This window comes from Lampris incognitus, chromosome 10, assembly GCF_029633865.1.
Source record: "Lampris incognitus isolate fLamInc1 chromosome 10, fLamInc1.hap2, whole genome shotgun sequence".
NCBI classification, from domain to species: domain Eukaryota; kingdom Metazoa; phylum Chordata; class Actinopteri; order Lampriformes; family Lampridae; genus Lampris; species Lampris incognitus.
The window spans coordinates 45,675,013-45,696,948 of record NC_079220.1 but is presented as its reverse complement, the minus strand read 5'-3'; the positions used below and the strand labels follow the sequence as shown (position 1 = coordinate 45,696,948).

The 21,936-nt window shown below is 41.9% G+C and overlaps 1 protein-coding gene across 1 annotated transcript in view; it reads left to right on the top strand.

The window, feature by feature from the left end:
* The window catches only part of mettl22 (methyltransferase 22, Kin17 lysine), a 29,532-nt gene extending 12,497 nt beyond the window's left edge, over positions 1–17,035 (top strand). Inside the window, exons 7-12 of the mRNA XM_056288503.1 lie at positions 5,807–5,878; positions 9,715–9,768; positions 11,803–11,883; positions 12,809–12,911; positions 13,259–13,427; positions 16,935–17,035. Of these exons, the coding sequence (XP_056144478.1) occupies positions 5,807–5,878; positions 9,715–9,768; positions 11,803–11,883; positions 12,809–12,911; positions 13,259–13,427; positions 16,935–16,982 (527 nt within the window). The 3' untranslated portion in view covers positions 16,983–17,035. The remainder of the gene's footprint in view (positions 1–5,806; positions 5,879–9,714; positions 9,769–11,802; positions 11,884–12,808; positions 12,912–13,258; positions 13,428–16,934) is intronic.
* Positions 17,036–21,936: the final 4,901 nt, after the last annotated feature.

The window sequence follows — 21,936 nt, the reverse complement described above, 5'->3', positions numbered from 1 at the left end:
TCTGTAGATGAGCTATGGCGGTGTGAATGATGTCACATGCCGCCGTCAGGTTGGTAGAGAGGGGAATGTAAACAGCTACCACAAGAGCATGTGCGATATCCCAGGGCAAATAATATGGCCTGAGTCCCACGGCTAACAGTTCACTGCCCGGGCAACAAATACGTCCCTTGATGGATCTTTGTTCACCAGATCTTTCTGCCCTTTAACTTGTCCAGTGGATTTCTGTCACTTTAATTTATACACAGTTTTAGTTTCGGTGTGACTACAAAATTAGCTGACAACATAATAACCGAAAGTTGACCTCGGCTTGTGTTTTTTTGTACTAGAGCGCCAAAGAAGTGCAGAGACTTCTTCATCCTGGCAGCCATGGATATATAAAGCTCTCGATGATGCATTGAAAATGGCAGACCATTCATTCCAATGAGAGCTGCTCACCCGGTACATACTTCTGGTGTTGGCCATGGCGGCCATGTTTGTCTTAATTCCTAAAAAGTTCATGAAAATTTGTCAGTGACATTTTTCTAACCCTCAAAAAAAAAAAAAACTTCAAATTGACTTGTAAATCTCAAAATGTCCAAATAGCGGAGCATGACCTCCAGCACCCCTTAGTTTGAAAAAGCTACAAAAATGTGCCCCATCCTGTTTGGAGCTGTGGGGCAACTAGTTCCAAGCCTGGAGCAGCTCTGGTCATAAGTAATACAGCACAGTTCCCAAATCTGTAGACGGCTCCTCTTACCAGAAGTGTTGACAAGAGTCAGTGTTATTGCAGCTGGCTCTGTTTACATCCAGTTTCACAAAATTAGAGCCCATGGTCTTAAATAAACTGCAATGTACAAGAGGAGCAATACAAAATGGTACAAATGGGACTGGTACACAAAATAAATTTTATCCCTTACCTCTTTACTGTCCCTCCTTCCAGTCTTCAATATGCTCTTCGATAAAGAAGAGCTACAAAATGATCTTCAGTTGGAAAAATCATTGCAAGTTGCAAGTTATTCGGGAAGTAAAATTGTATTTATATAGCACTTTTAAAAACACGCAGTTACAGAGTGCTTTACACTCAATACAGAAAATACAAATAAATGCATAATATAAATTGAATGAATATAAAACATGGCACAGAGAGTAACAGACCAAGCTAAAAACAAACCAAAACAGAAGGCAGGGATGGGGGATCTATAAAAGGCTTGGGTTTTTAGGAGTGTCTGGGTAGCATAGCAGTCGATTATAGAGTCTGTGACACGGGGATCCTACCAACACGGGGATCATCGGATCAAATCTCCGTGTTACCTCCGACTTGGTCGGGCATCCCTACAGACACAATTGGCCGTGTCTGTGGTTGGGAAGCCAGATTTTGGGTCTGTGTCCTGGTCACTGCACTAGTGCCTCCTCTGGTCAGTGGTGGTGCCTGTTCGGGGGGGGGGGCTGGGGGGAATAGTGTGATCCTCCCACACGCTACGTCCCCCTGGCGAAACTCCTCTCTGTCAGGTGAAAAGAAGCAGTTGGCAACTCCACATGTATTGGAGGAGACGTGGTAGTCTGTAGCCCTCCCAGGATCATCAGAGTGGGTGGAGCAGTGACCAGGATGGCTCAGAAGAGTGGGATAATTGGCCAGATACAATTGGGGAGAAAAAGGGAGAAAAAAAAGATGGTTTTTAGAAGCCTCTTAAAACAGTCCAAAGATTCAGCAAATCTGTGTGGATTGGGGAAGATTATTCCAGAGACTTGGGACTAAAACTGCAAAGGCGCGGTCACCTTTTGTTTTGCAGTTGGAGTGAGGGATGGATAAAAGACTGAGGTTTGAGGATTGAAGTGGTCAGGGAATGGAATGAGGAATGAGAAGATCAGAAATGTAACTGGGAGCAAGATCATGCAGTGCTTTAAATGTAATCAATAAGATCTTATGAATTATCCTGAATTTTACGGGAAGCCAATGGAGGGATGCAAGAATATGGGTAATATGGGACCTACGGCTAGTTCTAGTTAGTAGTCTAGCAGCTGCATTCTGAACCAACTGTAGACAATTTAAAGTAGCTTGGTTGAGGCCAGAGTAGAGGGAGTAATAGTAATCTAGATGGGAGAAAATGAAAGTGTGAATTAATATTTCGATATCCTTAAAAGACAAAATATTTCTGATTTTTGCAATATTTTGTAGCTGAAGAAAACAGGATTGGACAAGCATGGTGATCAAAAGACATATTCTGGTCAAAGATGATACCAAGATTTTTAGCGGTAGGTTTGATATTTGAATGAAGTAGACCAATAAACTGATCAACAGCAGTGGCAAAGTTCTCAGAACCAACTAAGAGAACTTCAGTTTTTCGAGGTTTAGATGGAGGAAATTAAGGGACATCCAGTCTTTGGTGGCAGCTGAGCAATTGTGGAGGGAGGACGGTTGATTCAGATTATTGCGTTTGGCAGAGAAATGGATCTGACTATCATCAGCATAACAGTGGTATGACATGTCTTGAAAGTGACTAAACAAATGACCCAGAGGAAGCATGTATAAAGAGAAGAGGATTGGCCCAAGGACTGACCCCTGAGGGACTCCACACAGTAGGGGAGCTGACAAGGATACAAGGTTGTTGGGTTTTTTTTTTTACATTTATTTCTGATTTTTCCCTTTTTTCTCCCAATTTAGTGGCCAAACGATCTCTATTTTAGTTCAAACACCCACCTTCGTACTACATGCGTTTGCCAACTGCATCTCTCCGGCCGGCAGTCTCGAAGGAGTCGCCTCGCCACTTTCGTGACAAAGTGAATCCAGGCCGAACCACTGCTTTTTCTGACACACCCAGAGACGCATTCATGTGATGAACACAAGTCGACTCCGCCCCCCTCCCAAAGACAGCGTTGCCAATTATTGCTGCTTCGTCGAGTCCGGCCATAGTCAGATCTGACGAGACCAGGGCGTGAACCCCGGTCCCCAGTGGACAGGATACAAGGTTGTTAATACAAACATTAAAATATCTATTAGTCAGATAAGAGCGAAGCCAATTTAAAGGAGCAATAGGCGGCCGTTGATTTTGGGCAGAACTTAGAAATATTTTCAAACCGAATTCAACACCACCCTTCCCAATCAGAAAGCATCGGGATGCCTCCAAAGCCATGCCCTGAAAACACAGGCACACACCGGACACACCAGCTGATTGAAGCGAAAGCATTTCACCTGAGACAAGCATCATTCTGAGCGGAGCCGAATTAGCTGTACCAAATGGATGTCACCCACGTAAGAGAAAACTAACTTTATTATTATTCATTATCCAAACCGCTTATCCTTACTCAGGGTCGCGGGGATGCTGGAGCCTATCCCAGCAGTCATTGAGTGGCAGGTGGGGAGACACCCTGGACATGCCGCCAGTCCATCACAGGGCCGACACACACACACACACACACACACACACACACACACACAAACAAACACACACACCTAGGGACAATTTAGTACGGCTGATTCACCTGACCTACATGTCTTTGGACTGGGAGGAAACCTACGCAGACACGGGGAGAACATGCAAACTCCACACAGAGGACAACCTGGAACGACCTCCAAGACTGGAATACCCCGGCGCTCAAACCCAGGACCTTCTTGCTGTGAGGCGACCGTGCTAACCACTGCACCACTGTGCCGCCTATCTAACTCATCCCATTCTCTAATATAACTTCCCAAAAGAATATAAGGATGATTCTTCAATTTGGGGCACTTTCAGCTTTTGAAATTTTGAAAAACTAAAAAATAATTTTCTTTAAAATCTGTTTAAAAAAAAAAAAGCTCTATTAAGTGGTCTGGAACAAATATCGTATCATAGCTTTGATTGTCCTAATAAATAAATGTTTATATTATGATGCTTTTTTCAAAGTTGTAACAGCAAAATTTGATGGTAATGACACGTGATGGTAATGACAATTTAACAACTTTTTGGAGAAAAAGCTGGCTAAGTCTTACACTTGCTAACCTAACTTGTTAGCTAGCATACAATGCACAATGAATATACGTGAATAAAGTGAAATGTATTATTTCTGGACTAAACATACTCTCAGATCAGGATATACAAATCTTCAAATTACTTATAATTGTGGACATAAAAAAAGTCATACTTCTGCCATGACTGGTCATGCGTCTCTGGCACTTCTTATTTCCATGGCAACCACATTGTTTTTGTTTGAAAAAATGTTATTGCTCTCTGAAACGTTCGGTGTGATGGTAATGACAGATGTGTGCAGGATAGCGATGTCTAACTAAAAAAGGTGCAAATTGCACATATATATAAACCATATGAATTTGACATTTTTGTCCTTTTAAATTATTATGAGAAAACGCAAAGTTAAGCTTTAATGAATTTAACCATTTTTATTACTTTATTATAGAGGGGAAGTTAAAAAGTCTGGGTTGGGGACAAGCCCGAACCAGTGAAATTCTGGCACATTTGAATTTTCAACATACTGAAAAGTATTAAAATGTCATCCCTGAGACACAAATCTTTTTTTCATAGTTAACACAACCTAGCTCTAACAAAATACAATAATTATTTTTTTCAAAAAAACAAAAAATTCTTGAAAATCTACCCTGGGGACAGGAAAAACTCCCTTAATTGAAGAATCACCCATAAAGGCCCGAAAGCCTCTCAGCAACCCCTGCTGCACTTGTTCTCCTGTAATTCTAGCGATATCACCAGCGATATCCTGTAATTCCAGTGATATAACTTTATTATTATAATGAGCATAAACAACGTCCGATGAAGAGGATGTGTCCGTGGTCGGAGCTATGACCATGCAACAGCGTGGGCAGCTGTGTCACTGAGGGCTTGGTAGACAGCTTGCTCGTTCCAATCATTTGATTTGGTCTTTCGTTTGATTGGATGTCGTTGTTTTAGCTCCTGCTCCTAGAATGACGTTTAGCCCATAGCAGCACCCACCACCTTCACTGCTGCTCACTCTTCTCTATGTGAAAAGCGACCTTGGTGGGGAGTGGTAATTCAATTGCTCTGTTATATTACAGAGAGTAGCAGCCTTTGTACATGCTACCTGGAAGGTTGCAGTGAAAGGATTCAATAAAAACAATGAGGTAAATTCAAACAAAAAATGAAAATGCACCTGTGAATAAATACAGTAAAAAGAGGTGTATTCCCAGTTTAGACAGCTCTAAAAGCTCACTGTATTGCATATCAGCTGTTTTCAGGTGGCTTTTGATATGAATTAATGATTTGTGGTAATGAGTGAAAATAAGATATGTTCCTGAAAATAAATTTTAAGCAGAACTGATTTCATGGGCACCACCACTGAAACTCTTAAACCACTCAGAGAAATCCCCCGGCTCATGTGCGTAAATTGTTCACATGGTCACATTGAAGCATTGGGATCACATGCCATTACATCGACTGTTGTTTTTTTCCTGTGCTAAAGGACTCTCTTTGTCTGATTCGTTCTAGCTGCTTTCCAACTCGCTTGTCACCATCTTGTCTGTGGAAGTCCATTACAGCTGGTGCATTTTTAGCCTTCTGTATTGAACAGTGACACTGGTGGAGTTTCCCAGCATTGATGTGACGTTACACATCAGACAACATGGCAGCCTCCTAGTGGCAGGATGACAGCACTACAAAAACACAACTTTCTTATGAATGGTCAAACATGCAAACTTTTCTTACGGCCTCCCAGTACTACAAGCTACCAACCCATGCATGTACTTACATTACGTTTACTGTCTCTTTGATGTAAGGGGGAGAAATATGACAGAAGTAACCAGATCTCTCCTGCAGAGAAAATAATGTCTTTAACTACTGATGAAAGACCAACTTTTGTTTTGCAGATGTGGGGGATGACCTTCTAAGCATGTGCCAGAGGAACCTGACACTAAACACACATCTGCTCGAGCCTGCAGGTGAGATACTGTTCACAAATTGCAGATCTTGGTTGTATTTGCTGTTTTTGGACAGATTCAGCTATGTTTCTGGAGTTGGGTCTTCTTGTCATAGCGAATACTGAAGGATGTATACTCCCGTCACTATCTGTCAAGTATACAAAGTAGCAGTTGCCTGTTTTGAAATGCTGAAAACGATTAGCTGTGTCAGAAAACGCTATATAAAATGCACTCCATTTAGCGTTTACTAGTTAAACAACAATCTATTAAATATTGTAACGTGCATGGATTAGTAGACACGCTGGCCGCTGGCTCGCGGGTCTCCTGCGGTGTGGGCGATACGGGTTCGCGTCCCGGCCGCGGCAGTTCCTGTGGTTGCGTTGTCCCCCGAATTCGCTACAATATGCTTGGCATTTCATTGATAATATTTGCTGTTTATATTCCTCTTCTTTTCACAAACAAAAAGAACTCAAAAGTGAAATTTCACCATGTTACCATTGTAGTTTTCGCTCCATCTCTAGTATAGTGTATTGAGGCCGTTGGAACCTCAATAAGGTAATTTAACTAAGAGTGAGTCAGTCTCAACATAAAGATTGAGGTATTCTTCAGGGAACCAAGATTCAAGATTGTCTATGTGTTACGTGTCAATATACAAGTACAAGAGAGTAAAATTCCTGTGTTTCGACTCCTCAACACTGCAGCAACAATAGTAATAAAATAATAACAAAATAGAACAAAAAAGCAGTAATAATAATAAATAGTGTGTGGTGTATGTAGGGTGCTGTGTTTGTGTGAGTGTGTGTGTGTGTAGGCCCAGCCTTAATAAATGTGCATATGTGTAAGTAGTTGTTTGTATATTTGTGTGTGTTTGTGTATAAAATAAACCAAGGAACCACATTCCTTGGTTTATTTTGTTTGCTTTAGTCTAATTTATTTAATCTGTTTATTTAATAATCTAAATGTGCATTGAGTTCAGTGGTATCAGTGAACTCAAGTCTAATTATACACAGTCTATCTAGTTGCTTTATCTAAATAGTTATTCACCAGCTAACCACATTGGTGAAATAACTTACAGATAACTAAATGAACTGATAAATGAAAGTAGAAATTACAAAATAAAGAAAATATTGATAAAATAAATGGATGATAGCAATTGATTGAAGGGATGAAGAAGTTGGAACAAGGAATGATACACAAATGGAAATGTCTGGAGAAAATTAACATTAAGGCATAGGATTACATTGCCAACATAGTATGACCAAAATTATAACTGCTGCAAGTTTTCAGCTTGCAGCAGTTGTGTACATATCTTTGTTAGAGGAGGCTTCGCATTGTCAGGCAGAAACATGAGGTGATGGTTGGAGATGAATAGCACAACAATGTGCTTCATGATCTGATAAGAGCATATCTGCGTTTTCAAATAGCTGATGATAAAATCAACTTTTATTTTTCGTGACTTGTAACATCCCATAATGTAACCCAGCCTGTCAAGGGTCACACCGTCCGTCAACAGTGTTCACATATACGCAAACTGCTCACACACCCATGGGGCACACTGTGTGCCACCTGCCTGATCAAGCTGACACAGAGACTCATCCTGAGATGGTTTCAGTTTTGTCAGAAATTCCTTGATTGAGTGAACCCCGACTTCGATCAGCTGGCCAGGTGGATTGTCGCAAACAATCCCAGAATTAAAGAGGACAGATCCAGTGGTTCCTGGGCTGGCATGGTTATATTATGCCTGCATTTGTGACACTGGTCTGATATAATGCTAAATTCTTTTGAAATGACATTAGAAGCAACTAATAATGAACAAGTGCTCAGTTTTCTGGCAACAGCTCTGGTGAACGTTCTTGCAATCAGCATTGTAGGCCATATTAAGACTTCAGATGATCCATGTCATATTGATATATGTGACCAAACTAGTATACATTTTAGCATGGTTTCCTCCAGAAAAGTTGTTAGCCCCAGTGGCTTGTGTCTTTTTTTGACGTTGGCCCGGTGCAGGCCAGTGACAGACTGATGGCAGCATTAAGGTAGGGCCCAATAGTTTCTGTGATAACAGAATCACAGACGGAATCACAAAATTGAGAATTTAAAAAAGCTGTAACACAGATTCCATTGGGCCCTTTCTTAAGTCCGTGCTAAAAGCTGACTGGAGATTTCAAAATAGACTACATAATGTGTTGTTTATAAGTAAGTCATTTATTCAACACACACTCTTGGAATGCTGTGTTTTCAACAACTAGAGGAATTAAATTAAAATAATTAGTAAAGTTTTTGCGCTACAAAAAATCTGAAAAAAAATCCTGCTTGGTTACTTATTCTTACTGCCTTCTAATGCTGGGCACTTTTTAACCACAAATAAATTAAATTAAAATAAATATCAAAGTTTTTGCACTCTACAAAAAAAAACCCAATTGCATTCAAGTCCTGATTGGCTACTGTGCTAGGTCTAAGGTTGCTAGGTAACTTTAGCTTGTGATGATTGGAAGCGTCGTGTTGAACATCCCTCTACGCACACTGAGGGTCAAGAGCGCTTATCTCAGACCTGCGTTTCCTATAGTGCGTTCACGTTTTAACCAGCAGATGTCGCTAGTGCGCTTTCCAAACATTATACCTATGTTTCAAATCGAGCCGCCCCACTGTAACTGTAGTTTAAAAAACATGTTGAAAATACATTGAAATAAGTCAGTTTAGGCTTGCAGTACACTGGCGGGAAACCATGAGTTTTAGAGTAATCTTTAATTACACACAGCAGAGCATCCGTAAGAGGTGATTGAGCTGTTTTATCAGCATCTTGATATTCCACACCTGTCAGATGGCTGGATTATTTTAGAAAATAAGAAATTCTTATCAACAAAGAAGGAATCACATGTGCTAAATGTTTCAGTAAAAAAAATTTCATTTTTGTTTGTATTGAGGAATTTATGGATCCTAAATTATTATTATTATATTTTTAGGCTTTTAGTTGTATTAGATATTCATCGATGCCCTGTTTCAATTACATCAGTTCAGTGTGGCTGGGACTCGCACTGATGTGACGTGTTACATTTCTGTCCATTACTGGCTAGAGAATACCAGGATTTGAAACCAGCAAGTCATCTCCAACTCAACTGGGAAAGTTTCAACACTATAGTCAAAGAAAACACAAAACCGAGCAAAAGACAGTGGATGGCTATATGGTTCAAACTTTTCTACAGCATACAGGAAAAATGCAAATAAAGTTAAAGAGTATTAATGATTTCTACAGGAATTGATAGCCAGTTTGGCCAGGTTGAACAATGTAGTGAAATACAGCAAGCTAAGAGACCATCGCAATTTTTCGAGGGCTTTTTAAAACCTGCACCACGGCTAACTCTGTAGATATGAATGCCATCTTTGGTTTTTGCATATTTTACATGCTTCATTTCCATCTGCTGGGATTGCATGTTATGAATCTTGTTCTCTATCCCTGGGCAGGATACAGTACAGGCTATTGGAGAAGGATAACGAATGGAGAAAAAAAAAACCATGATTTTATTTGAACAAAATTGAAAAGTGAATTGGATGATGGATGACATTTTTAATATATCAATGAAAAAATTGTAAGATTGAAACAGTGTAATTTTGATGGCTGACCATTAAGTCTATAATGGGGCAGACTTAGGCTGAACACTTGAAGCTGATTGGCTGTTCCTCTCTGAACTTTGTTTTAATTGGTGGCAATATTTGGTTTGTGGAAGCTTCAGTTGTGGACCAGAATCTAAATTGAAATTGAAATTAAGCATATGGAAGGTGAACTAAGTTGAAAGGAGCTGTCTCTGTTTTGTTTTTGTTTTTTCAGTTAAACTAACATCATCTTATCTATCAAATAGGTGGTGAAGTGAGAGTAAGAAAGCTAGACTGGCTCCAACACAGCCTCTGTACAGGTACCTCAACAGACACACACACACACAAATGCAGACACTGGTCTGAAACATTGATGTCACGTCGCATGTCCAAAAAAAGAGGGTGGCCCATGTACAAGTCAAACAGCTGTTGGTATAAAAAAGTGGTACATGCTGGGCAGGGTGATTGCAGGGGGATAACTGCCCAGCCTGTGATATCATAACAGTCCCATGGAGCATCTGTTGTTTCTGTGACCACACTCTTGAGTCCTGGTAGCCTTAGGCCTCTGCTGTACTACGGGGCTTTACCAAACAAAAAATCCATCAAGTTGTGATTTGATCTTTATGGGATGAAGGTTGTGGAGTTGCATAAATCCCTTGACTTTTTAAACTCTTCACAAAACTAGGTAGTTTTTTTTTTAGGCTGTAACTCAGGCAATAAAAACTACCTCTTTTTTTTTCAAAAACAACTGCCTGTGGCCTCATGGTATAAGTCTATCCCTCATAGCAAAACCAAAGTGGAAATGCTTCAGAAGTCATTATCAAGTTAATCACTGTTTCACTGTTTTTGTAATTGGATTATTTCACTAAAAGTCTTACACAGCAATTTAGATAGCTTTCATCCAGTTTTCTGGTTAAGTATTTCCCAGATGTCTGCAAAATCACTTCAGAAAACTGAACAACAGCGGCAGCAGCCCATTAAGTGGGAATTAGAGCGTTGCAGGTAAGCCACCAAGTCATTCTCCTAAAACGATTTACTTAGTGGCTCACCTGCCCACGTTGCCTAACTTGAATAAATAACAAGAGATTTACAGCAGATAAAACCTTACTAGACTTTACATATAGCTCCAAATGTGAAATGCTCTTTTATTTATCGATCACTTACATGCTTTTTATTAATTTTGTATCCGATGACCAATGTAGAAGGACAGTTCTTGCATATTAAGTATATCAATTGTAGAGAGGGTTTTTCTCCTAAAATGTTTGGAATTCACTTCATAAAACCAACCTGCAAAACAAGGACATAATGTAGTGGACCTGAAGAAAAGACTAGTCTTTCTGGAAGAGGTGGCAGTAACCTCACTCCGACCAGACATCGTACCTCTATCCAGGAGCACAAAAACTATCTTAGTAGCCGAACTCACAGTGCCCTGGGAGGACAGGCTAGCCATCTGTCACCAACAGAAGAAGGCCAAGTACCAGGATTTGGTCGATGAAGATCTCGTCAAAGGATGGTATGCAACCTTATTTCCCATCGAAGTCGGCAGCCGTGCTTTCCCAGCAACATCAGTGCGCTATTTCCTACAGAAGATGGTTTTGGAACCCAAACAACTGAGTCAAGCCATTGGGGAGATAGCCATGGCAGCTGAGACCAGCTCAAGATTGTTGTGGTTGATGAGGGCCTGCAGTTGGAGCCCTTCTGCAGGTGAAGTCTAATTTGGTCTTTGCTGCCCCACTCAGGTGAGGTGAGGTGTACAGGCTAAGGGACGAAACACTTGTGACCCTTAGATACCTGCTGAAGATGCAGGAGGGTTCACCGCAATGCGAATGCTCTTACCACCCTGCCACCAAGGAATACCATCAAGAGGAGTAACTTGCAACGTCTAAGTAGCTCCTGCAGTTTCTGCTTGTAGCAAAGCATCTCTGATGTTTATTTCATTAGTGGAGGATTCTTGTGAATATACAAGAATGTCCTCATAAACGGCTTGCTTTTTTTCCTCACACTGTGTGACTTGGTTGCACAGAAAGCTGTGTACTCCATGGACAGCATGTACACAGCCATATTGTGTAAGGTTTAGTTTAAATATATGCTATACTTTGTGTCATAAGTGAAAGATTGTCATTTCTTGCTACTTTAAGTTTTTTGTTGTTTTCATTAACATTTGTGGTGTTGTTTTGGATTTTTCATTCTTGCTTGTGACAATGTTGTCAACTGTACCACCTTCTGGCAAAGTGTGATTCTCCTACTCTTTGCTGCTGTGAGCATTTCAATTTGAAATGTCTGAAAAGAAACAGCATCAATACCCATTGACTTTGCACACCTTTTGACTCCACTGTGCTTCTCTATCTTTGCAGACATTGATGTGGAGTTTAGCTGGACCGAGGAAGAAGTGGCAGATCTCCATGACAACACTAGCTTCATCATTGCTGCTGATGGTAGGCTTAATGGGCTGAAACAAAAGCATCTTTAACTCAAAACCAGACATGTACATGGTTGAACTTGGAGGAACATGTTAATTCATTGGGTGTTTAAGTGAAAAGAGCTTTATGGTGAAGCTACACTGGAAGCAGCAAAACCTCCAGGCACTGCTCCCACTGGCTACCATCCACTGTTGGTTGGCTTGCTGTCTCATCTATAGACATATCTGTTGTATATTTTTTGGGCCTGATTAAATTTAATTATATAAATCAAAATAGTTTACATCAGATCAACAACTAACCAAGATAAGATATTCATGCTATGAGGAAACGCTGACACTTTGAAAAACTTTTCTCCAAACAGTGTTTCTTAGTGTCTGTGTACATCGGCGGAGCTGGGTCACACAGCTCAGGAAAACCTGACATCGCTAATCAACTTCTCCATGTGGTCTGGAAATGGCAACCTTATATTTTCTGGAATTTTCAGAGTTGTCCTGTCTCCTAAATCTAATTGGTTGCCGCTGCTCAAATGTCTTATACGACAGGATCAAAGTTCACTGATTTCAACTTTTATCACTACACTGCCAGCTTGCCCTGCACTGCCAAATATCCCATCATGCTCCACGTAAGCGGTTAGGCACCTCTCATTTAAAATTAATGGAGGTGATGTTGCCAGGCGGCTTCACCACTCTCTTCCAAACACCTTTTGAATGTGAAACTCCAACGGGAACTATAGTGCCAAATCTGCATAGAATAGTGAATCAATGTCATGTAATTATAATGCATAAATGCTCAAATATATGAAACACAAAACCATTCTTGGTAGTAGATGCCCGAGTGTCCTTGCCCTTGCTCACAATCCAACTTAAAAATAATCCTGTTTCTCACACACACAAACATGCAAAACCTACTGATAATGGAAGTTCTGTCCATTTGCCCCTAGTTTGTTATGAAGATGATCTGACTGACGGGCTTTTCCGAACTCTTTACCGATTGTGCAATATCCTTCCCAAGCCCTGCACTATCTACCTTTCCATAGAGAAAAGGTAAGATGAAAAGCTGTGTCAAGAAAATGTAGCAGTGTGCACTTCCATGAAACATGCTTTCAGTTCATCACTGTGCCATGGCTTAACTCTCAGGCACTATGGTCTTCCATGTTGACAGTGGGGGCTGTGTTGTGCATACCTGCTGTTAACAGATAGAACAACATTCTTTAGATATGAGATCTCAAATAAGGGTTGGATCTGTCATCTTGTGTGCAACTAAAAGAAGAATGCTATTTTCACACTATTTCATGCTTGGTCCTTGGCTTAGTCTCTTCCTACCCAGTCTAACACCTGTTACAAACACAAAGTGCTATTAGCTATCCAGCTGTGTCTGTAATCCTCACCAGGATGAACTTCACCCTGCGACGCATGGATGTTTCATGTGAGGCCTATGACCATTTTCGCCACTGTCTGTCAGAGCTGCAAAGCATGGTGGATGGATGCAACAGCTTCAGCGTAGAGCAGGTCCCTGCCACTTTCCCCCAGTGCCTGCACTACGAACGCATCGAGCAACTGGTAAGGGGAAAAATGGATTTGTTCATTATATCTTATGCCAAACCATATCATAATCACACTGCCACCATGAGACTCATTTTACAACTTTGACACAAGCAAGCTGCACATCTGTGCAATGCCATACGCTATTATCCATCTATTGAAAAACGATTCATTTGTAAAGGAGACACTTTCATGCTGGTGGGCATCCAAGATGAGGGTTTGCCTGCTGAAGGCAATTACAACTCTGAGCTGCAGTTTGCTAAACACTAATGAGGAGGACATACGTATATATTGCAGCTGAGCCCATGAGATCTTTTCCGATAATATGTGAAGAAATTTGTTGGTAGGGGCATCTGGGTGGCGTGGCAGTCTATTCCGTTGCCTACCAACACAGGGATCGACAGTTCGAATCCCAGTGTTACCTCCGGCTTGGTCGGGCGTCTCTACTGTCTGTGGGTGGGAAGCCGGATGTGAGTATGTGTCCTGGTCACTGCACTAGCGCCTCCTTTGGTCAGTCAAGGCGCCTGTTAAGGGGGGAAGGGGAACTGGGGGGGAATAGCGTGATCCTCCCACACGCTACGTCCCCCTGGCAAAACTCTTCACTGTCAGGTGAAAAGAAGCGGCTTGCGACTCCACATGTATCAGGGGAGGCATGTGGTAAGTCTGTAGCCCTCCGCAGATCGGCAGAGGGGGTGGAGCAGAGATCGGGGTGGCTCGGTAGAGTCGGGTAATTGGCCGGATACAACTGGGGGGGATTTGTTGGTTGTGCAAACCAAGTCTCATCAGCTGTTTGGGTTTAATTTTTTCAAATGAAGTAGCAAAAAAGAAGACTTAGTGGTCCTGTGCTGACATGGTTCTATCTAGTCTGTTGTTGTAAACTATGTGCGGTTGGACGTATTGCAAACTTCTTTGAAACTTTGTTGGGGATGACTTATGGCAGAGAAGTAAACCTTTGACTTACTGTAAACAGCTCTGGTGGACTTTTCTATTGTCAATAGTACAGTTGCACTGCCCTGTATATCTTGTGTTGTCATCCACCTCACTCTGGACAGTGTCAGGTATCAGCCTGCATCCAGCTGGAGTCTTGACAATGGTCTTGTTCTTGTCTCTTTCCTACACACACAGTAGCCTTCACATTTGAAAGGCATTCCTTTCCAACTTCCTCCTCAACAAAGGTATCCTTTGGTGAACATCTGGGCAAACCACTTCACTTGCTCTTATAATTGGCAGTTTGCAGTCAGTTTGCTTGGATTCTTTTATGACCACAAGAGGTAGGAGTTTACAAAAATATCGATACAGTTGAGTATCGCGATATAATTTTTTGTGATACTGTATCAATTCTCAAAAGCACTGTCAATTATGTTAATCGTTTACATGCCAAGATACATGCCAGACTGTGATTCATTTTCTGCTGTGTGTAAACCCCTGACCATTAGCTAACAGTGTTGTAATCTATCTTCAGCCATCTGACTCTTCCACTCCAACGTAACGACATAAACTGAGACAGGAAGTAGCGTAAACACAAAGAACACAGGCTTATGAAATCGCAATATATCGCCTTGCTTAAGTATTGCAGTATATTGAATCGTAACCCCCGTATCGTGATACGTAGTGTCATATCGCCAGATTCTTGCCAATACAGCCCTAACCAGAGGGGAAACACTGCCACCATGTGGCCAAAGTTAAAAACTGTTACATAAGAGCCTGATTCGGGAAACGCTGGTTATCGCAGAGCAGGCTGCATATGTTGTTAATTTTAGAAGCAAACGAGAGAACTCTTGCTTTTGGGTTTGTTTTATCTCCCTAGAGTCAGTCACATACTCTCCTTTGATATGATTAAAAAGGATTAATATATCTATCTATGTGTGTTTTTGCTGGTTCAGTACTTTGAGGTCAGTGCATGGGCAAAGGGGAAAACTCCCTAATGGTTTGGGACAGAAGTGTGGTGCCGTTATGGAGCCTTGCTGTTGTGGCAGTTATTTAATTCCACTCTGACATTAAATGAGGAGTGAGACAAAAATCTCTTAGAGTATTGTCACACAATTTTAATATGTTCAATGAACATAAAATGAACGGGCATCCATTCAGACAGTGTAAACATAGTATAACTGATCTGTGGTCACAGATTAAAAGTAAGCAACATACATATATAAATTGCCCTCACACTTGCCTAGTATGAGTATTATTTAAGCTATTTGTGCCACAATTTATCTAAAAATAGTTTTGCCTACCAGCAGCACAGAAGGACATGTTGGTGCCAAATTGCTTATTTTTTGTTGTGTGTGAAAACCTTGAGTGTAAACCACGGGCCCTCCAGCACACCCCATCTTCTTTATGAATAAAGAATGTAGAACATTAAGTCATTGAGATGTGAAAGTAGACTCTTTTACAGAGCAAAGATATTATGTTAAAATCTAGAGCTAATAACCTATTGCCACTCTCCCCTAAACCCACTCTCAGTAGATTAGACAAAGCCAGGCCACAGTTAATAAAGGCCTTCATCCACCTAAGATCAGCAAAGCATGAACCTAAAATCTGCGTGTATATAACGGCTACACCTTCAGAAGAGCCAAGTAAGGTCTCCGCTTACTCTGAACTCACACTTAAGCTTACAGCTAGCATCCAATACGTCATCCATTAATCTCTAGTCCAGCTACTTTTCTCAAAAGTAAAAGGATTAAAAACAATGTCTGGCTAGCTTAAAAGAACTGGCTTGATAAAGCAGACACCAGGTTCTACCAAGCCAGATTCTATCCAGTACAAACATTCACTATGATAAAGGTTGGTTGGTAAGCACGACAGTCTTAAAGAGGGTTGGGTAAAGTACATTTTGCATCAAGAATTAACTTTGGAGGGGTGTCTGGATAGCCTGGTAGTCTATTCCGTTGCCTACCAACATTAGGATCTCCGGTTCGAATCCTTGTGTTGCCTCCAGCTTGGTCGGGCATCCCAACTGACAAAATTGGCTGTGTCTGCAGGTAGGAAACCGGATGTGTCCTGGTCACTGCACTAGCGCCTTCTGTGGTCGGTTGGGGCACCTGTTCGGGGGGAGGGGGAACTGGGGGGAATAGCGTGAACCTCCCACACACTCCATCCCCTTGATGAAACTCCTCACTGTCAGGTGAAAAGAAGCAGCTGGCAACTCCACATGTATCGGAGGATGCATGTGGTAGTCTGCAGCCCTCCCTGGATCGGCAGAAGGAGTTGAACAGCAACCGGGATGGCTCGGAAGAGTGGGTTAATTGGCCAAATACAATTGGGGAGAAAAAGAGGTGAAATCCAAAAAAAAATAATTAACTTTAGAAAATCACTGTCCCACTTTTGAATAAACACTTCAGCAAGACAATGCCATTTCTGTCTTAGAACATTTGTGCATGATTCAAGCACCAACTACATTACGGAAAACTAAGGGGATTCAGATTCCAGTACTATTCCAGTACAGCGTCATACCCTTTCCCCAATAAAAGTGCAAAGTGCATTATCCTTCTTTAATTTATTTCCTTACCTCTTAATTTATCTCTTCAGGAGCTGTGGAAGGTAACTGTGACACCTCTCAGCTGGAAGAAAACATGATTCCAGGCCCAGTTGAACTTGGTGCCATCTCCAAGGGGATTCATATGAGTCGGCACCGTAAATCCACTGGTTCACAACAATGATGAGGTGGAATCATTGTTGTAAGGCTGAAAACTGTCGGTGTGTGTGCAGGTGCGTGCGTGTGTGGTTGGTTTTGCATGGAGTTGTTTCATACTTTTTATTTAAGTGCAAACACCTCAAAACCATAGAAAAGTTATTTGCAAGGCCTGGTATTATACTTTAGTACAATATCACATTTTCTGATTTAAAGATGAGGGTTTAAGGTTTGAGTCTTTTTATCAAATCAATAGACAAATGTAACACATTGTTTTTGATAAAACAAATGAATAAATCAAATCAAATCAAATGAAGTGAAGACATGTAGGTCAGGTGAATTGGCCATACCAAATCGTCCCTTGGTGTGAAGGTGTTGGCCCTGTGATGGACTGGCGGCCTGTCCAGGGTGTCTCCCCACCTGCCGCCCAGTGACTTCTGGGATAGGCTCCAGCATCCCATGACCCCATTTGGGATAAGTGGCTTGGATAGTGGATGGAAAAGATCAGCGTTTGGTTTTGCCTTTTATAGTCTCACTCAGACCCGAGTGATTTTCTTATTATTTTTTATTTTTTGTGTTTGTGTGTGAATTTTTGACATTGAATTAGGTTCTGTCTTTAGTTTCTTGTATTGGTGAAAAGAAGTGCAAGAGAAATTAAATGATGCAAGAATCTGATTTTTTTTTTTTTTACCTGTGGTGAATCAAATATGAAATCTTATGGGGTACAAAAGTCGTTGCACTGACAAGTTTCATTAAGGCTTGACATGGGAAATCGTAATGCACTGAGTTAGTGAGTGTTTGCAGTTATTTGCTTTTCACACTGGAAGATTACATGTTTGATTATCATGTACACCAGATTAGAGAAGCAGCCTACGTTTGTGTTATCTTTACCACTCCTCTGCCGCAATGGTTAATGGCAAGCGAGTCAGGTGAGACGCTATACTCCTATGTACTTCTGCACCTTCAAACTTTACAGTGTACAGGCTTTTCCATTATCATTTCTGACAAATATCTCAGTACTTTCTTGAGAAGCATCTACAAAGAAAGTGTTGGTTCTGATGTGACGAAAATCCATCTTAATCTTCACACATATCCAACCAACTCGTCCTTGACATCACTACAAATGCACCATAGGACGGTAAACAGGTTGGCTTTCAGACTCCTAAAAACCAACACAAACCATACTAGATAGGACAAAAGAGATGGAAGTCGGTTCAGATGTTGGGGTAGTATTGAAGTACATAACTTATGGATAAAGCTTGACTCATCAATTAAACATGGTTTGACTATTTAAGATAGCAGTGCTGAGAATGTGCTTTCTTGAGGTTCAGCTGGATGAAGAAATGTGATTGGTCTGAGCTTAACATGCAAATTATTGGACGATTGCGATGTTCAATTTTACTTTGATGCCCTAATGTGTGATTTCTGCTGTATTTTTTTTAAAACTTTTTGAAAACTGTTTTTTGTTTTTTTGTTTAAGTACATCAAAGAAGTTAAGCCCAGCACCAAGTCAGCATTATTTTATAAAAGAAAAACTAAATGGGGCGTCTGGATAGCATAGTGGTCTATTCCGTTGCCTACCAACACGGGGATCGCTAGCTCGAATCCCCGTGTTACTTCCGGCTTGGTTGGGTGTCCCTGCAGACAATCGGCTGTGTGTGCGGGTGGGAAGCTGGATGTGGGTATGTGTCCTAGTCGTTGTACTAGCACCTCCTCTGGTCAGTCGGGGCGCCTGTTCAGGGGGGAGGGAATAGTGTGATGCTCCCATGCGCTACATCTACCTGGTGAAACGACTCACTGTCAGGTGAAAAGAGGCGGCTGACGACTCCGCATGTATCAGAGGTGGCATGTGGTAGTCCGCAGCCCTCCCTGGATCGGCGGACAGGGTGGAGCAGCAACCAGGACAGCTCGGAAATGTGGGCTACAATTGGGGAGAAAAAGAGGGAAAAAGCCACACACAAAAAAAAGAACTGAATGTGCAAATGGCCGTGTGAATATTAAGTTGTCCAAGTAAGCCATGACACAGTTGGAGCTGGCTTTGTGGAAGGAATTAATGAATGTTCAGGGACAAAGAACTGTATATTTTGGTGAAAGCTGTGAAAAAGAGGAATAAAGTAATGTGATCATCCTAACAGTGAACTGAGCCTTTAGGAAACTGATATGGAATGAAGATAAATTCCTGGACTTTGTTTTCTGAATGATGTAATCTAAACTCGGGTTCATATTTTTTGTCCTGTAGTCAAAGATCAGAGTCTCTGGATTATGAATATATCCATGTCTTAATGGGGTTTGGAAAAAGTATTTCATCCCACTTTGAAATGGCAGCTGATAACTTAAGTGAACAAAGTTGTTGTTTTGTAAAATTTCCTGTTTTCATTTTCTTTAAATAAAACAGAATGGCATTTCCAGATGTCTGTTTTTCTTACTTCATAATATTGAAAAATAATTTCTTCTCGTGAGTTCTTCGTTTTACGATGCTGAACTAGGGGATCATTAAACAGGAAAATAAGCTAGATTTAAGAGAAAGCTACTGAGCCATCTCACTGTTCTGGTCTGTTTTATGGTGTCTGCTGGACTGATCCAAGTCATATTCAGGGTAAAACAGTGCACTTTAATTTCTCTTTGTAATGGCTATGAACATCAGTGTGAGCAGTTCTTGTATTGCTTTCATTCAAATCAGCAGACTCTCCCAGCCCATCCAGCGCCAGTTCTCCCAGATCAGACACCCTCGACACACCTACCCGCACTCCACACAAAGACATCAAAAACACCACAGGCAATGTGTGTCATGTGTGCTATGCACCTGTTCCTGTATGTACCTTGTGTGGTATTGGTTGTCAATTTATTTAGGCCTGTGGTGTTTCAATTCTGTTTCTGCAGGTGTTGAACAAAAGTGTCATAGGTACTGTATTATGGTGGATTATCATAGTGACATAGCCTCCAGGACGTTTTACTATGCAGTAGGCATTTACGTATTGTGTTTAGAGTGTGTCTGTTGCTAGCCTACGTTTCGATGTTGACATGTGATGTAACCTACGTCTGGTCTGGTCAGTTTAGAAGCGTAGCGCAAACCATTGGCCGATTCACTGTAGATTTTTTTTCGTGACATAAAAAGTTGCAACGATGAATTGTTTTTCTATCTCGTGTTACCTGCATAGCTAGATTTTCTCTGTAGGAAGTAAAATGTTATTGATGGTATTGTAACGTGCATGGAGAAGTAGACACGTTAGCCCTGGGCTAGCGGGTCGGACCCTTCGGTCGAGCGGTTAGCGATGTCTCCAATGGTGCGGGAGATACGGGTTCGCGTCTCGGCTGCGGCGGTTCCTGTGGTTGCTCCCCGAGTTCGCTACATTGGTGTCAGCAGTGGGATGCGCGCAGACGCGCTTCCCCGAAGGAGGGGGGGTAGTGCAACGTGCATGGATATAGTAGACACGTTAGCCGAATTGTTAACGTAGCGCCTGGGGTGCAGGAGATATGAGTTTGCGCCCCGGGTGTGGCGGTCCCCTCCATCGGATGCGCTTCCTGGGGCGGGGGGGTAGTGTAACATACATGAATAACCTTAGCCCTTGGCTAAGGGCTCGGACCCCGGGAGATACGGGTTCGCGTCTCGGCTGCGGGGGTTCCCGGGCTGCCCTCCAAATTCGCCACATTGGTGTCGGAAGTGGGAATCGCGCGGACGCGCTTCCCGAAGGAGGGGGGTAGCGTAACGTGCATGGAGAAGTAGACATGTTGGCTAACGGGTCGGACCCTTTGGTCGAGCGGTTAGCGATGTCTCCCGTAGTGCGGGAGATACGGGTTCGCGTCCCGGCTGCGGTAGTTCCTGAGGTTGCCCCCCGAATTCGCTACATTAGTAACAGTGGAATATTTTTCGTTGACCCTGCAATCGACCGCCCACGTCCATGTATGCCCATGTATGTGACGTGTAGTAGCGTATCAGAAAATAGGGCTACCCTGAAAGCCACTGTGGAATTCAAATCCTGCGTAAATATCTATATAGATATACAGAAAATATTCAATAATTAGCCTACATTTATGTGTAGTATACAACAAAGAGTTCAAATACATTCAACGCACATTATCTGTATTTAAGAATATTGCACTGAAACGGGATGGAGCTGCCAGGGAAGAGGTGAAGAGGAGGTTTATGGATGTGGTGAGAGAGGACATGCAGGTGACTGGTGTGACAGAGGACGATGCAGAGGACAGGATGAAATGGAAACGGATGATCCTCTGTGGCGACCCCTAAAGGGAACAGCCGAAAGTAGTAGTAGCACTGAAAAGGGATAATCTTTTATATACTATATATATATACATATACATATACACTCACTGGCCACTTTATTAGGTACACCTTGCTAGTACCGGGTTGGACCCCCTTTTGCCTTCAGAACTGCCTTAATCATTCGTGGCATAGATTCAACAAGGTACTGGAAACATTCCTCAGAGAATTTGGTCCATATTGACATGATAGCATCACACAGTTGCTGCAGATTTGTCGGCTGCACATCCATGATGCGAATCTCCCGGTCCACCACATCCCAAAGGTGCTCTATTGGATTGAGATCTGGTGACTGTGGAGGCCATTTGAGTACAGTGAACTCATTGTCATGTTCAAGAAACCAGTCTGAGATGATTCGAGCTTTATGACATGGCGCGTTATCCTGCTGGAAGTAGCCATCAGAAGATGGGAACACTGTGGTCATAAAGGGATGGACATGGTCAGCAACAATACTCAGGTAGGCTGTGGCATTGACACGATGCTCAATTGGTACTAAGGGGCCCAAAGTGTGCCAAGAAAATATCCCCCACACCATTACACCACCACCAGCAGCCTGAACCCTTGATACAAGGCAGGATGGATCCATGCTTTCATGTTGTTGATGCCAAATTCTGACCCTA